The sequence below is a fragment of the Vigna umbellata genome, chromosome 3 (genome assembly GCF_029865625.1).
Source record: "Vigna umbellata cultivar VRB3 chromosome 3, Vumbellata_1.0, whole genome shotgun sequence".
NCBI lineage: Eukaryota > Viridiplantae > Streptophyta > Magnoliopsida > Fabales > Fabaceae > Vigna > Vigna umbellata.
The window spans coordinates 261,944-289,588 of NC_142167.1; the positions used below are offsets into that span (position 1 = coordinate 261,944).

Here is a 27,645-nt window from a genome sequence, read left to right on the forward strand (position 1 = left end):
CAAAATCAAACTCAAAACTCTTAAAAACCACCTCCCCAATTTTTAACCGAATGGACCCCTTATTACGCCTACACCCTTCTTCCTTAGGGTCAAAATCAAACACAAAAGTCTCAACCTTTTTACTAGTGTGCTTCCTGTCGCACCACACATAAAGCTCCTACAAAAAAGTCTCAAAGAGTACTACTAAAACACGTTACCAGCAAAGCAACCCCACCTCCAACATAGAACACATCACCAACAAACCAACCCCACCTCCCATCAACCCAAAAATAAGAGATTGGTCCCCCACAACCCCAAATCAATAAACCGATATAACAAAAAATGACATTGGGACAAAAACTACAAAGCCTAAGACAGAAAAAATAAAATCAAAAACCTGTACCTCAAACCCGAAGACGACACACGCGACACAAATCGATACACCAAGCACAAGCCTCCACAATAAACCACTTCAGCGCCTGAATAACGTTCACAACAAACCACTAAACTGCCTCAAACATGAAAATGGGAACCATACAACAGTGGTGGAAATCGAGTTTTGAAAGAAAACTGAAATGGGGATTTAGATTCTTAACCTAAACAAGAAACGTCCCCCAGTAGGTGTTTTTCCACTTTTACCCTCCATCACATTGCAATTTTTTTTTAAAAAAGCTGACCTGGACCGTGTCAAATGAGTGTAAGTGACACGTAGGCGTGTCACCCTATTACTACTCTTTTTTATGAGTACTTATGAATGATTTTTTAAAAAAAAAATAGGATAGTATATTGGCCTTTAAAATGCGATCCCTGTGATACATCCAAGGGTTGAAATTAATGGTGGATAGAGAGAGGTTTGGTAGATTATCAGTAGAGATTGTCTGCAGCAACATAAACAGCGAAACAGGGGTTTTGGTTAGGGTTACGTTCTTGCAAATCGCAAATCGCAAATCGCAAGGAAGAGAAGGAACAGTGAAATTCTGCATTCACATTCAATTAGGGTTTTTCTTTTCGTTATCGGAAATGGCTCGAAACGAGGAGAAGGCGCAGTCGATGCTGAACCGCTTCATCACGATGAAGGCGGAGGAGAAGAAGAAGCCGAAGGAACGCCGTCCGTTCCTTGCTTCGGAGTGCCGCGACCTGTCGGAGGCCGACAAGTGGCGCCAGCAGATCATGCGCGAGATCGGGCGGAAGGTGGCGGAGATTCAGAACGAGGGTCTGGGCGAACACCGCCTGCGTGACCTCAACGACGAGATCAACAAGCTCATTCGGGAGAAGTCTCATTGGGAGCGACGAATCGTGGAGCTCGGCGGGCCCAATTACGCCAAGCACTCGGCCAAAATGACGGACCTCGACGGCAACATTGTTGACGTTCCCAACCCGGGCGGGCGCGGCCCCGGTTACCGATACTTCGGCGCGGCGAAGAAGCTTCCCGGCGTCAAGGAGCTCTTCGAGAAGCCCCCGGAGCTCCGCAAGCGGCGCACGCGGTATGACATTTATAAGCGGATTGATGCGAGTTATTACGGTTACCGTGATGACGAGGATGGCGTGCTGGAGCGGCTGGAGGGCCCAGCGGAGGATGCGATGCGGTGGGAGGCGGCAGAGGAGTGGAGGAGATTGGATGAAGTGAGGAGGGAGGCGAGGAAGGGGGTGAAAAGTGGGGAGGTGGCAGAGGTGTCGGCGGTGGCTAGGGAGATGCTGAGGGAGGAGGAGGAGGTGGTGGTGGAGGAGGAGAGGCAAAGAGAGAAAGAGGAGGAGAAGGAGAAGAGGGAGTTTATTGTGCACGTGCCGCTGCCGGATGAGAAGGAGATTGAGAGGAGGGTGCTGGAGAAGAAGAAGATGGAGCTGTTGAATAAGTATGTGAGTGAGGGGCTTATGGAGGAGCAGACCGAGGCCAAGGACATGCTCAATATTCAGCGTTAGCGGGGACTGTGCCAATATTTTAAAATGCTGTTGTAGTTGTAGCTCTAGAGCGGGAAATTGCAGATAGATTTGATTGTGGACAAATGCGCAATGGTGGTGATGACTTCAAAGTCTTGCCCAAAATTGTGGTTCGTAAACTGCATTTTGGTTTAATCTTTTTATCTTGTGGCTTGAGTTTTGGTAAGCAAGTAGGTGGGATATAACTTAATACATGTTTCGATTGAATTAGTGTAAAACGTAGAGGAATGAACATGTTGCTCTAGTGATACTCTTTGAGAAATTTTATCAATGCGCAATTCGTGATCATGCACTTAAAACTCAAGACATACTCTTCACCGTCCCAATCCACCGCACATTTTCACTATAAATTCACCACTGCCACTTTCTTTTTCTCACTTTTTTAATTGAAGGGTCCTCACCGTATCATGTTCAGCCCCTCTAATTTTTAGCTGACTATACTCTTTGATTTCACTCGCCAACAACCAGTTATTATATTTATATTCATTTCTACCTTCCCTCCCCTTTATGTATGAACTTCTTGACTGCGACCAACGTCCCCGCACCAAAAGTATATAATTCTTATCACAAAGTCGAAGGGCTCTTTTTGGATTCACGTAAGCAATGAAATTGGCTTTCTCATGGAGAAAGGCCAAGAGCCTCGCAATAGACAAGGCTTAACTGAACCCAATGAAAAGTGTAACATCCCAAAATTATACACTCAGCAACTATATAATAGAATATTAACATGTATTAATATTATATAGCAGTTTTACAATTAAAGAGAGCAGTGTGCAAAAATGGCCGAACGGCCTTACATATACACACAAAAATAACGAGCGTTCACAAAAAGAATTAGGACGAACGGTTTACAAAATAATGACCGAACGTCCAACTATAAACAACCAACAATCGCTTAAGTGACCCGCTATTCTAATTTCTCTAACCAAAAACCGAACGTCTTTACTGCTCGGCCTTCACTTCCACTTCAACGAGATTCTCCTCAGCTAGGATTTCTTCTTCAAGTGTTTGCTCCAGGGAAGTATCACCTTCTGCTCACATCCACACGGATGATCATAGCAAGGACAAGACGGATACACATATACAGACAACGCAAGGAAAGTGCAAGGGTAAGCTTATTGAATTTAATTCAAGTCAAATATATATATTTCATACTTATTAAATACAGCAAGTAAATTCACAAACATATACATTCAATTCATATAATAATTCCATCCAAATCCTGATGCTAGACCGACCGTCCGGACTGTATGAATCCTGTGTAGCTAAGGCGTCCGTGCACCCAGGTGAGTGACTGGAATACTCATCAGTAGCCACCTGAGGTTAGTCTTTTCTGTCCAAGTTACAGTTATGGACTAGACCTCCTGCCATTCCCACGCATGACGTACTCATCTCTACTTGAGAACGAGCACTCACGGAATATCAGGATGAACCACCATCTAAGCTTACCACTTTCATACTTACAAATCTCAATTTCCATTCAAGAGTCGTTCCACCCTGGAACGCTCGTTCAAATACACAAATCACAATTTCAGTTCTCATAGTGTTCACACCTCTTAATCTTTCATCTCATTCACACTCTCATTCTTAGTTTCACTTCCATAAGAGGACGAACGTCCAGCCCTCTTTGTAATAGAGGACGAACGTAATGCAATACCAAGAAGGCTTATTCACGAACTTGAATCAGTTAGATGAACTGAATCTAGGATGATCTGGAATTTACTTAGAATAATTTAAATTCAATAACTCTGGAACGAATCAAATGGATAGATATATCACAAATTGTTTAGATAAAGAATCCGAACACGATTTAATTCAAGAAACAACCGTCAGTCAATGACCGAGTGATAAAATGAAACTTTTGGACAACGTCACTGAAGTCTTGGACGAACGTTACTAGAATTATTGGACGAACACTATTTAGATTTTAAGGACGAACGCTATTTCAAATTTGGGACGAACGCTATTACCGCTCGTTGATAATTTATGAAGGAACGAACGTTCGGTATAGTACAGAGCGTTCTTTTACCACATACTCATTTGGACGAGCGTTCAGTTATAAAACCGAACTCTGCTTTGGACGAACGCTAGGTAAATGACCGAGCACTAAATAGAACGAACACTCATTTAGAACGAACGTTCGGTATTAGACCGAACGCTAACTAGGACGAACGCTCAATCTAAGACCGAGAGCTCATTTGGACGAACGCTCAGTATAAGACTAAGCGCTACCTATGACGAACGCTGGAATATAAAACCGAGCGTTACTAGAATACTTCAATTTATTTCAATCGTTGGACACGCTAGGCTGAGCCGAACGCTCAAACCTAACCCTTCACTCAAAGGACGCTCGTTCTTAATCAGAATCCTTTCCAAATGAAAGAATTCTTATTCTAAGTTATTTCAAGGGAAACCGAACGGTATAAGACCGTTCGATGACGAGCGTACATTATCAAGCAGAGAATATGAAAATTTCCAGATTTTTCATTTTACAATAACTTTACAGTTTTCATAAGATTCATAACTTATAATTTCTCCCCACCATAAATCTCATACATTACAAAATTCATATTATCATCCCAAACCATACAGAAATTTAATCATACTCCGAATCATACGTTTCATTCTCAGCATACAGTTCAAACAATATTCATCATATACATCCAGTGCAACCATGCTCGTTCATGCATACTTAAACATCAAATATTTCATGCATTTCAGACATCCAGTACACTTCATTGCTTTCATACACATCAAACAAGTATTAAATTAAATTACTAAAGCTTCCCTTACCCGGATTGTAGTGAACGTCCTAAACTGAGTGGATCTTGATTCGTCTAACCGAGACTCCCTCAGCGTTTCACTTACGCTTTCCAACTAAACTAACCAAGGAAAAAGAAAGGACTTAGTCCACGCCTTTGCATGCAACGGAATAGGGTTTGCAGGAACTTCTAGAAACGAACGTCCAAATAAACTTACCAGAACTGTAAGTTGTTCGGTTCAGTCTGAAGCTCTTGGTGCAGGGAACGTTTCTGTGGTCTCTGAAACGTAATCGGAGGAGAAGAAAGTGAGTTATGGTAGAGAGAAGGTGGAGGTTCTAGAGAGAAGGAGGAGAAAAATGGAGATTTTGAATTTCTGGGGAAGAGGAAGGTGTACGCAGAGGAGGGGAAGAGTTTTTCAGAGAAATTTAATTCTCTTACCAAATCATACGGACGTTCCTTCCTGTGCTGACACCTGGCTTCCAGAATTGAGTGCAGAACCTTCCGATGTGACACATGTCAGAGAGATTCAGAGAATGAAAGTGCACATTAATGACACAGCACGTGGAGGGGCGTGGGTGTATTAATGAGACACAGAGGCATTAAATGGGGCGTGACAATCCCCCTAACTACAAAAATTTTCGTCCTCGAAAATTAAATCTTACCGGGGAAGAGGTGAGGGTATAAATCCTTCATAGCGTCTTCCACTTCCCAGGTAGAGTCGCCCGTCTTTTCGTCCCACACTACTTTAACTAACCGAACGTCCTTTCCCTTGTATAACTTAGTGCGTTCGTCTTCAACGCGAATCGGTTTCATCTCTAGCGTTCGGTCTTGTCGAAGACGAACGTTCTCCAGCTCCAATATGTGCGAGGGATCGGCCACGTACTTTCGGAGTTGCGAGACATGAAATACTGGATGAAGGTTGGATAATTGAGGAGGCAAAGCTAGCTCGTACGCTACAGGTCCAATCTTCCTTAGAATTTGATACGGCCCCACGAACTTGGGAGATAATTTCTTTGGTCGTAACGCCCTGCCTACTCCAGTAGTTGGATTCAGTCTCAAGAAAACGTGATCGCCAGCTTCGAACTCCAAGGGTCGTCTCCTCTTATCTGCGTAGGACTTCTGCCTGCTTCTGGACGTCTTCAACCTCTCTTGAATTAATTTCACCTTTTCAGTCGTTTGTTGAACGAGCTCGGGTCCAGTCAATATGTTTTCTCCTTCTTGGAACCAGCAAAGTGGTGTGCGGCATTTGCGTCCGTAAAGAGCCTCGAATGGAGCCATTCCAATGCTTGATTGGAAGCTATTGTTGTAGGTGAACTCCACTAATGGCAGGACTTCATCCCAAACGCCCATGTGATCAAGTACGCACGTCCTTAACAAATCTTCAAGCGTCTGGATTGTTCTCTCGGATTGACCGTCCGTCTGAGGATGGTACGCTGAACTCATTTGGAGTTTGCTGCCCAGTTCGCTTTGCAACGACTGCTAAAACCGAGAGGTGAATCTTGTGTCTCGGTCAGAGATGATACTGGACGGTACTCCATGCAGACGAACGATCTCTTTGATGTAGAGCTTGGCCAAGTTAGTCATGGGCATCTTCAAGTTGATCGCTAGGAAGTGAGCACTCTTTGTCAGACGATCCACTATTACCCAAATAGAATCATGATTCTTGACCGTGCGAGGCAAGTGAGTCACGAAGTCCATTGAAATGCTGTCCCACTTCCATTCAGGAATCTCCAAAGGTTGTAATAGGCCGCCCGGCCTCTGATGCTCCGCCTTCGCTCGCTGACAGGTCAGACAAGATGCCACAAAACGTGCAACGTCATTCTTCATTCCTGGCCACCAGAACGAACGTCGAAGGTCTTGATACATCTTAGTCATACCAGGGTGTATGCTGAGACGACTATGATGTCCTTCCTCCAAGATAATCCTCTTCAGCTCGCCATCATTGGGAATGCACGTCCGTCCCATGTAACGTAACATGCCGTCCGTTCCAGCGTTGAAATGCTTGGCTTGATCCGTACCGAGCGCGCTTAAAATCTTCATCAATTCTTCATCCTCTCGTTGTTTCATCCAGATTCGGTCGAACACATCACTTGATATCCTCAAGGTGCAGCATTTAATACTGTTCGGTTCCAACTCGAACTGCAACCTTAGGTCTCGAAAACTCTCCACTAAACTTAGCTCCTTAACCATCATTACCGAGACATGAAACGCCTTCCTACTTAGAGCATCCGCCACAACGTTCGCTTTACCAGGGTGATAAAGCAACTCGAACTCATAATCCTTTAGGAATTCGAGCCACCTCCGTTGTCTCATATTCAACTCCTTTTGATCAAAGAGGTACTTGAGGCTCTTATGATCGCTAAAGACTTGGAAGACGGATCCATACAAGTAATGTCTCCAAATCTTCAATGCAAAGACGACCGCTGCCAGTTCTAGGTCGTGCGTTGGATAATTCCTCTCATGTATCTTCAACTGCCGAGAGGCATACGCCACCGCTCGTCTCTCTTGCATTAGAACGCACCCCAACCCTTGGTGAGACGCATCACAGTAGACTTCAAAGGGTTTGGCAGTGTCCGGAATCACCAAAACTGGAGCGCTCGTCAACTTATTCTTCAACTCTTGGAAGCGCTCTTCACACAAATCAGTCCATGCGAACGGTTGGTCCTTCCTTGTAAGACGAGTCAATGGTGCTACTATCTTAGAAAATCCTTCAATGAAACGCCTATAGTAGCCTGCGAGCCCCACGAAGCTTCTCACTTCCGTGACCGAGCGTGGACTCTCCCATTCCAAAACCGTTCGTACCTTAGCCGGATCAACTGAAATTCCACCAGCGGATACCACATGACCCAAAAACTGTACTTCCTTCATCCAAAACTCACACTTGGATAACTTAGCATACAGTTCTTTTTCTCTCAACACTCCAAGTACCAATCTCAAGTGCCCTTCATGTTCTTCACAGTTCTTGGAGTAGATGAGAATATCATCTATGAACACCACTACAAACTTGTCCAAGAACGGCCTAAAGATCCTGTTCATGTAGTCCATGAAGACTGCTGGAGCGTTCGTCACACCGAACGGCATGACCACATACTCATAATGCCCGTAACGTGAACGGAAGGCCGTCTTTTGGATGTCTTCTTCCTTAACCCGAATTTGGTGGTAACCCGATCTTAGATCAATCTTTGAGAAGACGCTCGCTCCATGCAATTGATCCAGTAGATCGTCAATCCGAGGCAGTGGGTATTTATTCTTGATGGTCAGCTTATTTAATTGACGATAATCAATACAAAGCCGAGAGCTGTCATCCTTCTTCTTCACCAATAACACGGGCGCTCCCCAAGGTGACACGCTTGGACGGATGAACTTCTTGTCCATTAAATCTTCAATTTGCTTTTTAAGTTCAACTAATTCTGCTGGTGCCATTCTATACGGTTGAACGGATATGGGTGCTGTGGTTGTCACCAGGTCGATGGTAAACTCAACCTCACGAACAGGAGGCAATCCAGGCACTTCATCCGGAAAGACGTCCGGGAATTCGTCCACAACCGTTCGTCCCTCAGTGTACTTATTGGACGAACGCTCAAAGCTCTTATCCGCAGCCCCTATGTCTTCATGCGTCATAATCAAGAAACAACTCGCGCCCTCCATAATATCTTCTTGCAACTTGCCGAGCGTCATCCCCAACTCCTCTTCGTCTTCTTCAGGAAAAATTAACTCCTTAGCTCCACAATCTATGAGAATACGATTGGTATTCAGCCAATCCATTCCCAAAATTACCTCTAAGTCTTTGAGAGGCAAACAGATGAGATTCACCTTGTATCTATGCCATTCTACCTCAATAGGACATCTAACGCACACAGTAGATGTCCTGATTTCGCCAGCTGTTGGGGTCGACACCACCAGATCAAACTGCATCTCGCTCTCAGCTATTCCCAACTTAGCAACGCACGCCTTCGAGATGAAGGAGTGTGTCGCCCCCGAGTCAAATAACACACAGCAAGGTATTCCATGAATTAAGCAGGTACCAGTGACGAGCGTACCTGAGCTCGCTGCTTCTGCCCCAGTGATCGCATACACACGCCCAACAGCTTGGGCTCGTCCACCTCTTCCTTGTTGATTCCTTCCAGCGTTCGGCGGCCTCATCACTGCGCGTCCGCCCATGTTACACTCACTCTCCAGATGTCCATTTCTTCTGCACCGATTACAATACTTTACTCCAACCAGTTGAGGGCATGATGATCTGAAATGAGGTCCTCCACACTGGAAACATCTAACCGGCCCCTGTTGTCCTGACTGTCCAGTAACCACCAAAGCTTGAGACCCACTATTCTGTGCTGGACGAGCATACGGTGTCCTGTTCCGGTTCAGATTGGGCCTCGACAGAACTGGTCCCCTTGACGCTTGTTGTTTCTTATGTTGTTCTGCCTCAGCCATATTTTTCTCTAACACTTTAGCCCTCTCGACCATTGCAGGGAAAGACCGAATGCAAAGACTGGAGATCAATACCTTTAGATCGCTCCTCAACCCATTCTCAAATTTTCTACATTGCCACTCTTCACTGGTTGCCATGGTGTTGAAACGAACCAAGTGTTTAAACTTGTTCGTATATTCAGAAACTGACTTTCCTCCCTGTACCAATTGCAAAAATTCCACTTCCTTAGAAAAACGAACGCTATCCGGAAAGTACTCCTCATAGAACTTGCCTCTGAATATTTCCCAGTTAATAGGACTGTGAGCGTCCGTCAATAAAGCCTTCATGCTCGCCCACCAATGGCTTGCTTCTCCAGTAAGCAAATATTCCGTGAAAGCCAAACGATTCTCATCTAGACACCTCTTGGCGTTGTAAATCCGTTCCATATCCTGCAGCCACTGATCTGCCTCATCCGGAAGACCCTTCCCACTAAACTTGGCCGGATGGTGTTGAAGAAAACTCTCCAAACTCCACTCGGTATGATGAACGGCATTGGAAGAGGACGCTCCTGGTGTGCCCCTTGTGGCGGCGATGAGTTCCATTAATTGTCTCTGAGTAGCTTCGGAGTTCTCGCGTGCGGCCTCAAGACTTCTCATGGAGAAAGGCCAAGAGCCTCGCAATAGACAAGGCTTAACTGAACCCAATGAAAAGTGTAACATCCCAAAATTATACAGTCAGCAACTATATAATAGAATATTAACATGTATTAATATTATATAGCAGTTTTACAATTAAAGAGAGCAGTGTGCAAAAATGGCCGAACGGCCTTACATATACACACAAAAATAACGAGCGTTCACAAAAAGAATTAGGACGAACGGTTTACAAAATAATGACCGAACGTCCAACTATAAACAACCAACAAAAGGGCGCTCGCTTAAGTGACCCGCTATTCTAATTTCTCTAACCAAAAACCGAACGTCTTTACTGCTCGGCCTTCACTTCCAGTTCAACGAGATTCTCCTCAGCTAGGATTTCTTCTTCAAGTGTTTGCTCCAGGGAAGTATCACCTTCTGACATCCACACGGATGATCATAGCAAGGACAAGACGGATACACATATACAGACAACGCAAGGAAAGTGCAAGGGTAAGCTTATTGAATTTAATTCAAGTCAAATATATATATTTCATACTTATTAAATACAGCAAGTAAATTCACAAACATATACATTCAATTCATATAATAATTCCATCCAAATCCTGATGCTAGACCGACCGTCCGGACTGTATGAATCCTGTGTAGCTAAGGCGTCCGTGCACCCAGGTGAGTGACTGGAATACTCATCAGTAGCCACCTGAGGTTAGTCTTTTCTGTCCAAGTTACAGTTATGGACTAGACCTCCTGCCATTCCCACGCATGACGTACTCATCTCTACTTGAGAACGAGCACTCACGGAATATCAGGATGAACCACCATCTAAGCTTACCACTTTCATACTTACAAATCTCAATTTCCATTCAAGAGTCGTTCCACCCTGGAACGCTCGTTCAAATACACAAATCACAATTTCAGTTCTCATAGTGTTCACACCTCTTAATCTTTCATCTCATTCACACTCTCATTCTTAGTTTCACTTCCATAAGAGGACGAACGTCCAGCCCTCTTTGTAATAGAGGACGAACGTAATGCAATACCAAGAAGGCTTATTCACGAACTTGAATCAGTTAGATGAACTGAATCTAGGATGATCTGGAATTTACTTAGAATAATTTAAATTCAATAACTCTGGAACGAATCAAATGGATAGATATATCACAAATTGTTTAGATAAAGAATCCGAACACGATTTAATTCAAGAAACAACCGTCAGTCAATGACCGAGTGATAAAATGAAACTTTTGGACAACGTCACTGAAGTCTTGGACGAACGTTACTAGAATTATTGGACGAACACTATTTAGATTTTAAGGACGAACGCTATTTCAAATTTGGGACGAACGCTATTACCGCTCGTTGATAATTTATGAAGGAACGAACGTTCGGTATAGTACAGAGCGTTCTTTTACCACATACTCATTTGGACGAGCGTTCAGTTATAAAACCGAACTCTGCTTTGGACGAACGCTAGGTAAATGACCGAGCACTAAATAGAACGAACACTCATTTAGAACGAACGTTCGGTATTAGACCGAACGCTAACTAGGACGAACGCTCAATCTAAGACCGAGAGCTCATTTGGACGAACGCTCAGTATAAGACTAAGCGCTACCTATGACGAACGCTGGAATATAAAACCGAGCGTTACTAGAATACTTCAATTTATTTCAATCGTTGGACACGCTAGGCTGAGCCGAACGCTCAAACCTAACCCTTCACTCAAAGGACGCTCGTTCTTAATCAGAATCCTTTCCAAATGAAAGAATTCTTATTCTAAGTTATTTCAAGGGAAACCGAACGGTATAAGACCGTTCGATGACGAGCGTACATTATCAAGCAGAGAATATGAAAATTTCCAGATTTTTCATTTTACAATAACTTTACAGTTTTCATAAGATTCATAACTTATAATTTCTCCCCACCATAAATCTCATACATTACAAAATTCATATTATCATCCCAAACCATACAGAAATTTAATCATACTCCGAATCATACGTTTCATTCTCAGCATACAGTTCAAACAATATTCATCATATACATCCAGTGCAACCATGCTCGTTCATGCATACTTAAACATCAAATATTTCATGCATTTCAGACATCCAGTACACTTCATTGCTTTCATACACATCAAACAAGTATTAAATTAAATTACTAAAGCTTCCCTTACCCGGATTGTAGTGAACGTCCTAAACTGAGTGGATCTTGATTCGTCTAACCGAGACTCCCTCAGCGTTTCACTTACGCTTTCCAACTAAACTAACCAAGGAAAAAGAAAGGACTTAGTCCACGCCTTTGCATGCAACGGAATAGGGTTTGCAGGAACTTCTAGAAACGAACGTCCAAATAAACTTACCAGAACTGTAAGTTGTTCGGTTCAGTCTGAAGCTCTTGGTGCAGGGAACGTTTCTGTGGTCTCTGAAACGTAATCGGAGGAGAAGAAAGTGAGTTATGGTAGAGAGAAGGTGGAGGTTCTAGAGAGAAGGAGGAGAAAAATGGAGATTTTGAATTTCTGGGGAAGAGGAAGGTGTACGCAGAGGAGGGGAAGAGTTTTTCAGAGAAATTTAATTCTCTTACCAAATCATACGGACGTTCCTTCCTGTGCTGACACCTGGCTTCCAGAATTGAGTGCAGAACCTTCCGATGTGACACATGTCAGAGAGATTCAGAGAATGAAAGTGCACATTAATGACACAGCACGTGGAGGGGCGTGGGTGTATTAATGAGACACAGAGGCATTAAATGGGGCGTGACAAAAAGCTTGTGGAATATGGTATAGGAGGGAACTGCAATTCTTGTGATGATAATTCCACTGACTGTATCTGATAGGCACATGGACAGTGATAGGAAATGGAATGTATATTATAGGAAAAAACTTATTAATAAAAAGTAGTTTGACTTGTTAGAGCAATTCGTCATAGTAGGTAGGTACTCTTACATGGCTAACAACTCATTATGAAAAATGTTTTTTTTTTTTTTTTGCATTTGCATATTAATGTTCTTTACATTGGCCTGCACATTCTAAATTCATTTTTCTTTCATACAAAAATCGTTTACAGTTTGGCATATTAACAATGCATCTATCTGATGTTAGGTAGATTCTGCACTTGGGACAATTTGTATCTGACTAAAGTCCGAACTTATTGACATCATTAGAACATCATTAGAAGGCACGCAGCTGCCGAAGATGTTAGTGTGAGATTCGGTAATCTGGCTATAGCTTTTTGAATAAACATCTATCAAGGAACGAGTGAGAGACAGAATTTAAACTTTTTTGCTCACAATTTACACTGCCTTCTACAATTAAGTATGTACTATCATTCAAACTGAGTCTTGTATTTGGGGCATCCTCTTAGTATGTCTGTGAACAAACGCAATTATTCCCTTGGGCTGGGTTGAATTTGAGTATTGGTATCATTGTATATTTGGATGGTGTTGTACAATTTAATTGATGAACATGATATCAAAATAGGATTCTTCGCCGAAAACCCTATAGACGCAGTTATTAGATGACTGCATACGCCGGTGTTAAAAAAATAATTTAATTAAAAAATAACTCTTAACATTGGTATTCGTAGGATAAAAATTGTACTTCTTGAACGTTGCTACGAGGAGGAGAAAATTCGTGCTTGAAAGAAAATCTCGAACTCTAATATCCAGATGTGATAGAATTAGGAATGTAAATACTTCTAAAAACTAATTTTGGAAGTTATTACATTCTTATTTACTCTGTTGAAAATTATAACATTTTTTTAATAGCGAAACAGTCTTTTTTAAAATGAAAGACTTAAATATATTTTCATTCTCAAATTTTTTTTTTGTAATTGTGTTTCATTATTTGTAAATTAAATTATAAAGTATCTAATTTTTGTATTTTATGAAAGTCATATAAAATATTCCACGTAATGAAAATGAAATGATTGCGTATACACAATGAAAAAAAAGTATATATTTAACAATAAATAAGTTTCGTGATATATAAGATCCGGGTTATGGAATATTCTAAAATTTACACCATGAAGGATTTTCATAAAAAATTCTAAAATTTACACCATAAGAGATTTTCATAAAATTTTTAATACATATTTATCGGATAAATTTTATTTTTATGGTTGGCTCTATAAATTATTCGTAGTTTCATCATCAATGTTAATTTTAAAATAAAAAAATTGAAATTGTATTTAAAAACACGACTTCTAAATAATGGAATTATCTTTTCAAATACAATTTATCCATTTTTATGTTCTTCAAAATTTTACCTATTTTATTGATTTCAAAATAATTTTTTGTGGCAGTTTATTAAAAATATAACTATTCAATGTAACTTGTGTGAAATTAGATATACGTGAATTGAGATGGTATGTTTATTATTACAGTGAAAAGGGTTTAGAGAGAATTATTCTTAAGTTGAATATAAATAAGGTAAACTATACAGTTACAATACTTTATAGTAAATGTGATAGTTCTCTTTTCGTTCACTATTTTAATGTTACCTTGTTCAATATCATCTTTTTTCTTTTTGTGTTTGGAATTACCATAATCCTTCATTGTGAGTATTTGTGTAGATACTTTATTTTTTTTAAGTATAAAAAGTGAAAGGTTTTGTTTTTACTGCACACAAACAATTTTAGGTGTTTGTGTATACCAAATAAAGTACCTTGTAATAAACTGTTATAGATTGTAGATTTTAGATTATGTTGGGTTCAAAATTTGAAATGTACTTTTTTTAATGAAATTTAATAGCAATGATTTTTAATACATATATAAAAAATTATTATTTAAGAGTATTCCTTTAAACTCTTTTAGCTTTATCTAGACACACACAAATATTTGGTATAAAAGAATGAGTTGGTGGTAAAAGTAAGGTTTAATCCTTTACTACATCCCTATTTATGTACGAATTTCTCAATTGGGTCCTCGTTTTTTAAAGCGTATCAAAATGGTCCCTAATTTTGAAAATTGATATCAATTGAGTCTTTTCCGTTAAGTTGGCTGAACGGCGTTAAAAAAATTGATGAGTGGATGCTGAGATGACCAACGAGCGCTCGTCCACCAGCGAACGAACGCTCATCCAGCAGCGAACGAACGCTCGTCCACCAGAGAACGAACGCTCGTCGACCTCTTACTGCTGGACAACCGTTCGTTCCACACTGGACGACCGTTCGTTCGGTGGTCGACGAGCGTTCGTTCGCTGATGGATGAGCGTTCGTCGCTGGTGGACGAGCGCTCGTTCGTCATCTCAGCATCCCACTCATCAATTTTTTTAACGCCGTCCAGCCAACTTAACGGAAAGGACTCAATTGATATCAATTTTCAAAATTAGGGACCATTTTGATACACTTTAAAAAATGAGGACCCAATTGAGAAATTCGTACATAAATAGGGATGTAGTAAAGGATTAAACCTAAAAGTAATAGGAAAATGATGTAGGAAAGAATTGATCACGTCTTAGAATCCTCTTACTATGATTGTGGCATAGTTTTATTTATTTAATACCTATGACAAGGATTATTCATCTTCTAAACCGAAAACTAACACAATAGTCCTATTATTCCCTTCTCAATATAGTTTATTTTATATTCAAAAGTAATAATGATTATCAGGTGATGGTTTGATGAGTATATATGCCCTAGATTTGAAAAGGAAAATCAAATTTATTATGAGAAATTAGGGGTGAGTTGGGTACTTGAAGAGATGGTAACTAAATTATAAGTTGGGGTCAGATGAAGAGGCCCAGAATCAAAACTTGTTACAAGATAGAAATTGATACCATATATAATAATGATAAAAAATTCTCAATTTCATCATACCACAGGCTCCATCTAAGTTGGATTGCTTGGTATTAAGGTTCCAAGTTAAGGAGTATGCAATGACTAAGAATGCCACTTGGATTCGACAGATAAATTCAATGGGACTAGTGTCAGTTAAAGGATACTAGATACCTCGTATTTTGGTTTGAGATTGTACAACTCATCTCAAAGTTTTCATGTTGGCGAAGTATTTTGCGACATGTAAATCATAAACAGTAAAATTCTGGTAGAATCTATGAAAGTTTGAAGAGCTCAACATGAGAAAAAAAAAGTATTTTATAATATTTAGAGGCAACTTTGTTTTCATGTGTCACGCGGTTGCACGGAAGTATTTGTTAAAATTTATTATGAGAATGGTGGAATCGATTCCATTAGTGTTGGAAATGGAATAAATTCCATTGGTTTCCATTGGTGTTAGAATCTGTTATGTAGTAAGATATTTATTACATAAAATATCTTAGATATTTTAAACGATTAAGATATTTATAAGTAACTAACCACATTTTTAGGTAAGGTGGTTATTTTTATTTTGTCTATAAATACAGTAACAGGGCAAAGGTCCAGGTACGTTCTCTCTATGTTCTAAAGACCCTAAATAATATTTGAGAGCGTCGGAGTATCTTTGCAGGTACCTCCCCCTCCTTTGGAGAGTATGAACAACAACAATTGGAGAAGAGCAAGCGTCCCAGACAGCCAGGAGCAACAAAGACACACTGGAAAACATCTACACCGAAACAGAATCAATTAAGGGCCTCATTGATTTTGTGCAACTTTAATTGTAATTATATCATTTTTGTGATGGCAAGAAGGATACAATCGATTCTCTTCATATTTGCTGATAATAGAATGTATTCTCAAATTGGTTATTTTTTTCGATGATTCATAAGAATGTTTGTACGATGTTTTTAATGTGTGATTTATTTGTTTTTAATGTGTGATTTATTTGTTTTGTGGTGTTTTTATGTATGTTTTTTGTGTTGCTTTGGTGTCCTGGTTCTTAAACGTGGTTAGTGTTAGTGAGTGGTTGATGCTTCTCATTTACAACAAGCCCACATCTAGGGTGGTGGTTCTTGGATTAGGTAGAGGTGATCTTGTTCATGAGCTTTTGCTCGGGAAGGAAAATGTTTACATTTGTGGATCTTCTTCAAGAAAGGAAGGGGTTATTTGTTTATTGTTGAGTTTATGTCGTCTATATTTTAAAAAGGTTAGTTAATTTAGATCATTTTAATGAAAATTGCATGTATGGAGTGTAATTATACAAATTTTAGAAAACTAATTTGGTAGGTTAATATATTGTTTAGTTGGTATCTTAAGTAGAACTTGTTTATTTGATTATTATTTTTACTTTAATTTTTGGAAATATTTAGGATAAAAATGTGATAGATAGAAATGAAAGTCATGTATATATATTTTATTGTGGTGAGTTTTAATATTTTTATTATGTAAGGTGATATATGTATTTTATTATGGAGTTTTAATATGGTTTTTGATAGATATTGATAGAATTTTATTTAATTTCCTTTAAATTTAAGAATAGATATTAATTATAATTTAGGTAAAGTAAGCTTTATGTAGTTTCATAGTCTCACTTACTATATGAAACTTGTTAAAGGATTCTACACAAACCTCAAAGTTAGTAATAATGGTCATATATCCAATTAGGTGAAATCTATAAAGATTAAAATAAAATCTACATATTAGATTACTTTATACAATGTATTATATAAAGGTCGGAAGTTATCCTATCAATGAAGATGACAAAATTTAACAAATTATGAAGATAAAATCACAGATAGTCTTTTTATATTGACATTAATTGTGAGACGATGATTCAAAAACACCTATATAAGATTGCAAAATTTGAAAAATCAAATTAATACACTATATTAAGTAATTTTTCAAAATTGTTAAGTTTAATTAAATAATTTTTCAAAATTGTTAAATTTAACTAATTGAGTCTGTGTTAACAAATCATGTGCAAAACTTATTTCAATCATGAATGTAGACATTTTTATTTATCATATAAAATTTAATATATTTTTATTAACAATAATTTACATAATAATATACAAATTATTATTTAAGAAAATGTATTTCAAATTTACAAATCCTTTTTATAAATCTTAATTTTACTTTTTACAGTTTAATTTTTTTTATCAATAACAATTTCAATTTTATTTTATTATAATTTTTACTAATTATATGTATATTTACATCAAATTTCTATAAATAATAAATTTGTAATTATCTATTTTTATCAATTAAAATATTTTTTTAAATCCATTACACCCATTAAATCATTCATAAACTTTCACAAACTTTTCCTTAATCCCTTTATTATTCATCCTTTCAAATCTCTTAATTCAAACAACACCACAATCTCCTCTCAATTCATCCACACTCTCTCTCACATCCACTCCCCTTTCCAAACACTACTTAAGAAACCCATGATATTTAAAGAGCCTAAATAAAAAAATAAATTCTCATAATGAAAAACTAACCAGAGATCATTTGATAAACATGGTTTGAGGATTTTGCTAACCAAAAAAATATGGCGCATTTTATACTATAAGCATGATTTTTTTAGGAATTAGTTAAGCCTATATCTTACAGCCAAGTTGTTTAATCAGAGCTATTCACTACCAAGTCACTAATTAACAACAACTTGAGCTCCAAAAACTACAAAACTGAAGGGGAAAAAATGTCTTGCGTTGATTGTAGCACCATGGACAGAGAATTAAGATCTAAACATGAAATTATCTTCTAACGAATACTACAATTCTTCAACTTGTACTGAAAATCCACACTGACATCGCTTTGTCAATAAAGAGGTTTCCCTGTCAAAGCTCTCCAACTCTTTTAAAAACACATGTTCGTGATCTTTTACTGGAGGACTTAATGATGCATCAAGACTAGTAATATCACATTGGTCCACCTGTTGTTGGTGTCTTACGTTATGATTCTTGTCATAATTCTCACTAACTGTGACACTTGACTCATTATTTATACACTGGCCACCAGTTGGCATCTCTGAAGGCAAACTGTTACTAATATAACGATTATTTAATCTTTGACGAGTTACAATAGAAGAAAGAAGTTGGTACCACCGACTAAGAGCCCGTGTTTCATCCCTTTTCTTTTCTTCAGCTTGTCGCCTTTCTTCTTCCTCTGCATAAGCCTAGAGAAAGGAGTAAAATAAAATTAATAACATAAATCATAAACGTTATGAAAAAGCTACAAAAATTCACCAAAATTTACATAAGCGAAGAAGCAAGTTCAGTGTTTCTTAGAAATAAACTTTAATAAAAAGAGGCTAAACAACTTCTAGAATCAAGAATATCCTTAAAAATAAACTGCTAGCCACATCAAACTTACCCTACCAAAGCTATCATACGTGGCAAAGCAAAGTTTATCAAATTAAATTCAACAGTTATATTGAGAGCAATAAAGTAGATGATATACTAGCTTCATAAGTCAAAGTTCAATTTATTTCCAACAATATTTATTCAGCAAGAAAGATAAAAATACCTCCAGCAGTACATCCTTGAACTCGGAACACACCACAATACCATCAAAGACAGGATATGAACGACCATTTTTAAATTCAAAACCAATCATAGCAGGCGCATAATCAATTTCAAGTCTCTTGGCAACAGAAAAGGCCTTTGGAAACCTTAAGTGTACAGTCCCTGGTGGAAGACATTTTTCAGACCAAACATCTACTCGACCTCGTTCGTTCTGGATGTAAAATAAGAAATATAACAGTCATTAATACGAAAACATCTATAATCTCCACAAAAACAAGCAAATGTACACTAGCTTTCCAGTTAGTTCATGTGAATGTCTATTAACACGGTGCAGCTACTAAAGCATGTAATTGTATTCAAGCTCCATTAGTTTCATTCTCTTCAATGTAAACCTAACCTCGCGTTTGGATAAGGGATTTCAACAATTCAAAGAAATTAAAATGTATAGTATTTGAATTACTTACAATTGAATTATCTTCATATCTTAAATAGTTTGTTTGGATGGAGTAATTAAAATATCATAGATTTCAATTTTCTTATTTGGATAAGCAAGTTTAATTTTTATTTTAAGGTAAACTGAACTCTATCATTGAACCTGAGTTGAGTTAGCTCGATCTTTAATCTGGAACAACTTGTCTCAACTTTCGATATGAGTCAAGAGTGTTACTCCCTCCACAACCACACATTGCTCCCTATACCTCCCCATTCCACTTTTGCCCCTATAAAATATTTAATTCGTGGTGGTTAAAATGTATTTACCTTCACCAACATTCACCCACTGTATCAATGCAGCCCCACACCCAAATACTCCCACGGAAATTAGAGAAAGATTGGAAATTGGGGAAAGAGGAAGAGGAGAATAAGAGAGGAAGAGAGAAAGTAATAGTCTGGGCAGTGGGGGTGTGGTGTGCTGCTGAGGGAATAAGAGAGTAAAAAATTAGGGTTTTAAGGAAAAGTTAAAAAAGGTAAAGGGTGTGGGGGTGGGGGGTGGTGTGTGACTGAGTGAATAAGAGAGTAAAAAATTAGGATTTTAAGAAAAAGTTAAAAAAGGTAAAGGGTGAGAGGTGGGAGTGTGGTGTGTGGCTGAGTAAATAAGAGTATAAAAAATTAGGGTTTTAAGAAGTTAATAAAGGTAAAGAGTATAAAAAATTAGGGTTTTAAGAAGTTAATAAAGGTAAAGGGTGTGGGAGTGGGGGTGTGATGTGTGGCTCAGTGAATAAGAGAGTAAAAAATTAGGGTTTTAAGAAAAAGTTAAAAAAGGTAAAGGATGTGGGGGTGGGAGTGGAGTGTGTGGCTGAGTGAATAAGAGAGTAAAAAAAATTAGGGTTTTAAGAAAAAGTTAAAAAAGATAAAGGGGAAAAGTAAAACTGGTATTTTTGGAATTAAAAAAGATTGGGAAGGTGTAGGGAACAGTGTGTGGTGGAGGGTGCAACTCTCCTGAGTCAACTCCAACAGATTCGACTTGGGCTGATTAGGCCCAACCTTTAACCCGAGTTGACTTTCTCCAAACAAGTCATTTTAGTTTAAAGAATTTTAAATTCTTGAAATAAATTAATTATCCTTCTAAATTACCTCATCCAAACACAACATAAAAGTTCTTTCTCCCTACTGCTTCCATACATTTAAAGTACAATAAAATGACTATTTGAAAGGCGCCTCCCGGTCCCAGAACGTGTGGTGATTATAATATGATTGAGGTTTTTACATTGTCATCTCATACTCTAGTCTAGATAATGCGGTAACTAAGAACAGAAATACCTCATTAGAACACCCATACACTAGACCAGTAGGAGTGTACAGTTGGGGTCACAAATCTACTTGACATGATCTTAAAATGTCAAACCAACAATTGTTTTGCAATGATCCGGTGTGCAAGTCATGTGGTAAATAGTTGAATACTTTGCATAGAATTTTTCATACACCCATTACCATACATATCCATGCTATTTCCAATATTTAAACAACACCCAGAAAGTAAGGGACACATTACCTTGGGAACTATCCCATTCACTGCATGAGGCAAATTTAACGGTTCCAGTTGCCACTTCCCATAAAGTTTGATTTTGTCCATAGAATCATTGCAGCCATAGTCATCAGCTTCAGAATCTTCTACTTTTTGAGGCTTTATGGAACGTTGAAGTTCCTGATGGATTTTATTGGTAAATAATAAATTACATTAATTAAAGTGAAAGAAAACAACAGAATCAGGAAAGCAACGCTAACATAGTCAGCCAATTGATACCTTCACAGGATATTCATTGGGTTTAACTTGAAGTCCTTCTCGCAGCCACCTATCTTTTGTCTTAACTGTTTGCATACAAGTCCTAGGATAAACTGGGTGACCTGAACAAAAGCCCAGTATTGGACCCTTTGGATGAAGTACTTGATACTTTGTCAACCATTTTTCTATGGCATAAAGTGGGTGACTTTTGTAGGCCTGCAAAGGCATAAAAAGTCAAGATATATATCACCATGTAGAGTATTAAGCATCATGTTTCCTATTACTTTTGACCTACCTGCTGATTGGTAGGAAGAGGTTCAGTTAATGCTCCTAGTTTCCAACTCAATATCCTCAATAGAGCTCCTAGTAGGGAAAAATGAATCCCTCACTTTGGATTGCTTAGAAATGATTTGGCTGTTTCTTAAATCATTCACACCTCCAGTTGCTCCCGACTCCAAGTCTCTCAATGGTGCCAACACCGGATCCCACCATGTTGAATTGACTCGATGTGATGCTATCTTGTACCACTTCATACAATACCTGACATGTCAACATGTGGTAGCATTTTCAGGCCACCATGAGATGTAACTTTATATAGAGGTGTCTCATGCCTTAAGAAAAGCTACTAAAAAGTAATCATGAACATGTTCAAAGAAGATGGTGGAGGGGAGGGAAAAATTTATGTACTATTACAACCTTAAATATTATAGGGAAAAATATCTAAAGACAATTTAATCAGCACAATTCAGAAATTATAAAACACTTTTCTTCCCCAAACTGGTTCTAATATTGGAGAAGGGCGGGATGGGGGAGGGGGGGAAGGATTGGGTTGAAAATGGGAAAGGTGGGATTTTGGCCCCCAGATTTCCCACCTGTTCCCTCAAAATTTTTACTCTATCAAGGTAAAATTATAAAAAGGCATTCACTTGTGTCTTCACACCATGTTTCCTTTCCTAATTTAGAAACCCATTCAGCAGCTCAAGTTATTAGCCTTAAACTAATCCCTCCAATGTCTAAGGAAGTATTTTGTTTTTTCGTATCATTGTGTATGTGACCAAAGTAAACATGGATATTTTAGTGAACAGGATTTCCCACGTATTCCTCTCACTTGAATGAAAGTTAAAATAATTATAGTGTGTTATAATCTCAGTTACTATAACTGATCCTACGGTGCTTATTCCTGCAAAACTTGTCATCTATTGTCCTTCTGTTAGTATCCAAGAAGTATTCAGTGAGAACATGGATATTTTAGTGAACAGGATTTCCCCATGTATTCCTCTCACTTGAGTGAGAGTTAATAAAAAATAGTATATTACAATCTATGTTACTATAACTGATCCTACAGTGCTTATTCACTGCAAAACTTGTCATCTATTGTCCTTCAGTTAGTTTCCAAGAAGTATTGAGAGAGAATTTCTGTTTGATCTCCAAGAAACACAAATAATTCATTCTTAATTTCTAAGAATATTTGAAATTCCCAAAAACAAATAACAAAGCAAGTTAGGCAATAATATAAAAGTTCAAAAAACTTCACTTTATCATACTTAACACATATAGAGAAAATATCAAACCTGTGGGTCACATCTTTGACCCCTTGCCCAGCAAAGGCAACAACATATCTCAAAGATGTTTTGCATGCAGCCACCATGGCCTCAACCTTGTCCTCTCCATCAATAATCAAATTCACAGCATCAACATGCACCCACTTTCCTGTCAAATTTTCTTCACTGCAATATACTTCTGCCCAATACAGAGGAGATCCTACTTTCATTGATCCAATTGCTGTAGAAATTACTTGAGAGGAGGTTGAAGATTCTTCACCGGTAACCCTTTTCACTCTTTTGGATGGACAAGAAAAACACAAAGACTCAGGATTTGCAGCTGACTTGTTTTTACTCTCCTTAGATTCAACGGCTGTAGCAGAAAGAGCCATTTCCAACTGCATATCAAATTCAAGATCTCCTTTCCTCTTTGATTTACGAGATTTGTCAGTGAGACACGATTCCAGGTTACTATCTTGTGTCTCAGAAGCTTTCAAGTTTGCAACACTATCATTTCTTACTTCAAAAATAGGAAGATCTCTAGACTGATCCATGTGCTTTGTCACACGACATTTCTTACTTTTCTGCGAAGGGGCAAGAGAACTTTCACAGACATTCTCTCTAGACTGATCCATGTGCTTTGTCACACGACATTTCTTACTTTTCTGCGAAGGGGCAAGAGAACTTTCACAAACATTCTCTCCCTCACGACAAGATAATGATTCTTGAGGTGATTTAAAATCCAATTTTCGCTTAGATATCATTGGTGTAGAAGTTTTAAATATCCCACAACTAGATCCACTTGCAACTTGAAACGGTTTAAGAGGAGAAACATCCAAAATGGACACAAACCTGAAATATGCATTTCATAAATTTAACAGCAGATATCCTCAGAAGTCCATGAATCACAAAAATTGAATAAATTTCGTTACTGACACTGTTACGTATCTGAGTACGTAAACTAGCCAAATACAACCTTTCACACTCTCTCACACGTAATAGAACAATAAACGAATAACAATGGATGAATGGATCTCTTTTATTGATGGTAATATCTGAATAAACAAGGGTAAACAATAATTGGGAGCATAACCTCCTTCAATTACTTTGAGAGCATAACCTCCCTCACAAGACAATAATGTCTGTCACAAAATTCAATAATCAAAAGCCTCCTCTTAACCCTAGACTCTAACCTTATTTATATTAATTATTTCCCGCCCATCTCTTATTAAATATTCCTCTAGAATATATCTGCATTTAATATAAATATCCTTATATTTAATATTTAATATAAATATCCCTATATTTAATATTTAATATTTAATATAAATATCCCTATATTTAATATTCAATATTTAATATAAATATCCCTATATTTAATATTCAATCTTTAATATAAATATCTCTCCGTATATTATCTTAGCATATATCCTTAATTATAAATATCTTATATTGAATATTTCCCTAAATATATATTTATTTACTCTAATTAACTTATACTATATTTATTTACTCTAATTAACTTATACTAAATATTCTCTCTGCTCATATACTTTCTAACCCTTATTATTACCCCTACCTTAGATCGTAACATTACACCCCGCTGCAAAACAACCTTGTCCTCAAGGTTGGAAACGGGGAGCTGGATCTCATGGCTCCTCATCAATTCATGTCTGGAGGTTTGGGTGGTGGTAAAACCTTCTCTAATGTCTTCCATTCTTCGTCCAGCATTCTGGTTACCACTTCTCCTAAATCATAAGCCCTGAGGGAATGGTTTTCAATGTCTTTCAGTACTTCACGTCGCTCTCTTCCTTCTGCCAGTGTACCAAACACTGCAAGCCCCCTGTTCTTTTTGTCGGCCCATCTCTTCACAGACTCCATTGTTCTCTCCAGGGTATTGATTCTTCCATTTTCCCTTCCTTCCAAAGCCTTCATTCTTCCTTCCAATACTAGACCGTTTGGTTCAGGTAGTTTTCTCACGCTCAGTTCTGGCCGTCTCCTCCCGTTCGGCTCGGTAAGTCCTCTCTCTATAGGTTCCATCCGTTCTTTCACGTTCGGATCCAGCAGTCTGCTATCATTCGGTTCTGGCAGTTCGCTCACGTTCGGATCCGTTAGTCCACTATCGTTCGGTTCCAACAGTCCCTTCCCATTTGGAGCTTGGACTTCATGGCGTATTCCACTCAACTCTGCCTTCAACCTCCTTAGGGAGAACTCCATGTTCTTTAGTCTCTGCTCCATGCTCTCCAGTTTCCCTTCAATTGCATTTATTCTTCCCTCCATGATGTCTTTCACTCGTCTCTATTAGGATCCGACAGTTTCCTCCCTTGACAATCCGGCAGTTTCCTCCCTTGAGGATCCGGCAGTTTCCTCCCTTGACGATCCGGCAGGTCGGACCAATTGTTACGTACCTGAGTACGTAAACTAGCCAAATACAACCTTTCACACTCTCTCACACGTAATAGAACAATAAACGAATAACAATGGATGAATGGATCTCTTTTATTGATGGTAATATCTGAATAAACAAGGGTAAACAATAATTGGGAGCATAACCTCCTTCAATTACTTTGAGAGCATAACCTCCCTCACAAGACAATAATGTCTGTCACAAAATTCAATAATCAAAAGCCTCCTCTTAACCCTAGACTCTAACCTTATTTATATTAATTATTTCCCGCCCATCTCTTATTAAATATTCCTCTAGAATATATCTGCATTTAATATAAATATCCTTATATTTAATATTTAATATAAATATCCCTATATTTAATATTCAATATTTAATATAAATATCCCTATATTTAATATTCAATCTTTAATATAAATATCTCTCCGTATATTATCCTAACATATATCCTTAATTATAAATATCTTATATTGAATATTTCCCTAAATATATATTTATTTACTCTAATTAACTTATACTATATTTATTTACTCTAATTAACTTATACTATATTTATTTACTCTAATTAACTTATACTAAATATTCTCTCTGCTCATATACTTTCTAACCCTTATTATTACCCCTACCTTAGATCGTATTAGGGACCCAATTGATATTTTCAGAAAGAAAGGGACGAAATTGAGATTTCATGCGAAAATAGGGACTTAGTGAATGATTAAACCAACTAAATATTAATAGAGTCTAATTAAACTGTGATATCGGGTGAAGTGATACAAATAGTTAAGACAATTTAATATTTGATATTTATATATCTTGTGAATCTAATTATAAATATTTTGCTTATATAACTAAAAGCTAAGGATAAGGATGTGTCTCTGTCATGATAAATCTTTATAGTATCACGAGGTTTAATGTGAAATGGATTGATCTTACTCAAATTCTATGAGATGATTTGTTTAATCTCCGTCTTAAGAATTCAAAAAGATATATATAATATACTCATTCTTGATTGGAAAATTGAGAAAGTCATTTCCAATTATACTATTACTATTCTTGATCATCTAAAAAACCATTTTCAATAATTTTGTACTTTTCTTTTGATTAATTATTTCAAGAATATTATTTTAATAGTCTATTTTGAGCTCAAACTATATTTTTTTAACTACTAAAAATGTGATTGACTAGTTATGTTGGATAGTTATATTTACTTTAGCAAATCTCTGTAATTTATTTTGAAATCAATGAAATAGGTCAAATTTCAAAGAATATGAAAGTTGATAAATTTTAGGTTTAATCCTTTAGTACATCCCTATTTATGTACGAATGTCTCAATTGGGTCCTCGTTTTTTAAAGTGTATCAAAATGGTCCTTAATTTTGAAAATTCATATCAATTGAGTCCTTTCCGTTAAGTTGGCTGGACGGCGTTAAAAAAATTCATGAGTGGATGCTGAGATGACGAACGAACGCTCGTCCACCAGCGAACGAACGCTCGTCCACCAGAGAACGAACGCTCGTCCACCAGAAAACGAACGCTCGTCGACCTCTTACTGCTGGATGACCGTTCGTTCCACACTGGACGACCGTTCGTTCTCTGGTGGACGAGCGTTCGTTCGCTGATGGACGAGCGTTCGTCCGCTGGTGGACGAGCGTCCGTTCGTCATCTCAGCATCCACTCATCAATTTTTTTAACGCCGTCCACCCAACTTAACGGAAAGGACTCAATTGATATCAATTTTCAAAATTAAGGACCATTTTGATACACTTTAAAAAACGAGGACCCAATTGAGACATTCGTACATAAATAGAGATGTACTAAAGGATTAAACCTAAATTTTCTTTGGAAATAAGTTTTTATTATACAGAAATTGCTTTTATAGATAAAATTTCAATTGTTTCTTTTAATTAATAATGATGATGGTACTAAGAATAATTTATAGGTGTAAAAAACAAAATTTATCCAAAAATATGTTTAAATTTTTATGTAATTTTCTTTATGGTATAAATTTGAAAATGCTTCATAACACAGTTCTTACATATCACGACATTTTTTGCAAATTTAACTGGTATAGTATTATATAATCGGTCTGACCTTCGTTTTCAATATTGTTGTGGAGGGAAAGTTTTGAATATGTTCATTCTGTAACATCCCGATTATATACGTCATGCATATATAATAAAGACGTCATCATGCATAATATAGGAAAGCAGTCAAGAGTTAATTCAGAATTACAGTCATCCTTAGAATAGTGCGGAAATCACAACTAGAGTATTAAAATTTCTCCATGAAACTTACGGAGAATTTAAATCTTAGGATACAAAATGTTCTTTTAAATAAAACGAGTTCACGAAATAAAACTAGAAAATCTAAGCTGCATCACTTCCATCT

At 37.7% G+C, this 27,645-nt stretch overlaps 3 protein-coding genes, 1 long non-coding RNA gene and 1 pseudogene across 4 annotated transcripts; 1 reads left to right on the forward strand and 4 right to left on the reverse strand.

Moving 5' to 3' along the window:
• The first annotated feature begins 811 nt into the window (after nt 1–811).
• LOC148201311 (uncharacterized) lies at nt 812–2,067 on the forward strand (annotated as a pseudogene).
• Nucleotides 2,068–2,814: 747 nt separating this feature from the next.
• LOC148201312 (uncharacterized) lies at nt 2,815–5,756 on the reverse strand. The gene is made up of 3 exons (XR_015784645.1): nt 4,897–5,756; nt 4,711–4,799; nt 2,815–2,948 (listed from the first exon to the last, which is right to left on the reverse strand). It is a non-coding gene; the product is annotated as an uncharacterized LOC148201312 (long non-coding RNA).
• Nucleotides 5,757–6,399: 643 nt separating this feature from the next.
• Nucleotides 6,400–9,746, reverse strand: LOC148201313 (uncharacterized). Its single transcript, XM_088108790.1, has 5 exons — nt 8,480–9,746; nt 7,771–8,374; nt 7,201–7,707; nt 6,698–7,038; nt 6,400–6,458 (listed from the first exon to the last, which is right to left on the reverse strand). Exons 1-5 carry the CDS (start codon nt 9,744–9,746, stop codon nt 6,400–6,402), a joined length of 2,778 nt encoding a protein of 925 aa, XP_087964916.1.
• An 8,487-nt stretch (nt 9,747–18,233) lies between these two features.
• Nucleotides 18,234–21,755, reverse strand: LOC148201314 (DNA repair protein RAD4-like). Its single transcript, XM_088108463.1, has 5 exons — nt 21,606–21,755; nt 21,332–21,526; nt 21,080–21,232; nt 19,091–19,300; nt 18,234–18,740 (listed from the first exon to the last, which is right to left on the reverse strand). Exons 2-5 carry the CDS (start codon nt 21,404–21,406, stop codon nt 18,336–18,338), a joined length of 843 nt encoding a protein of 280 aa, XP_087964589.1. The 5' UTR covers nt 21,407–21,526; nt 21,606–21,755; the 3' UTR covers nt 18,234–18,335.
• Nucleotides 21,628–23,757, reverse strand: LOC148201315 (DNA repair protein RAD4-like). Its single transcript, XM_088108462.1, has 2 exons — nt 22,882–23,757; nt 21,628–21,850 (listed from the first exon to the last, which is right to left on the reverse strand). The coding sequence occupies exons 1-2, from the start codon at nt 23,613–23,615 to the stop codon at nt 21,628–21,630; spliced, it is 957 nt and encodes a 318-aa protein (XP_087964588.1). The 5' UTR covers nt 23,616–23,757.
• Nucleotides 23,758–27,645: the final 3,888 nt, after the last annotated feature.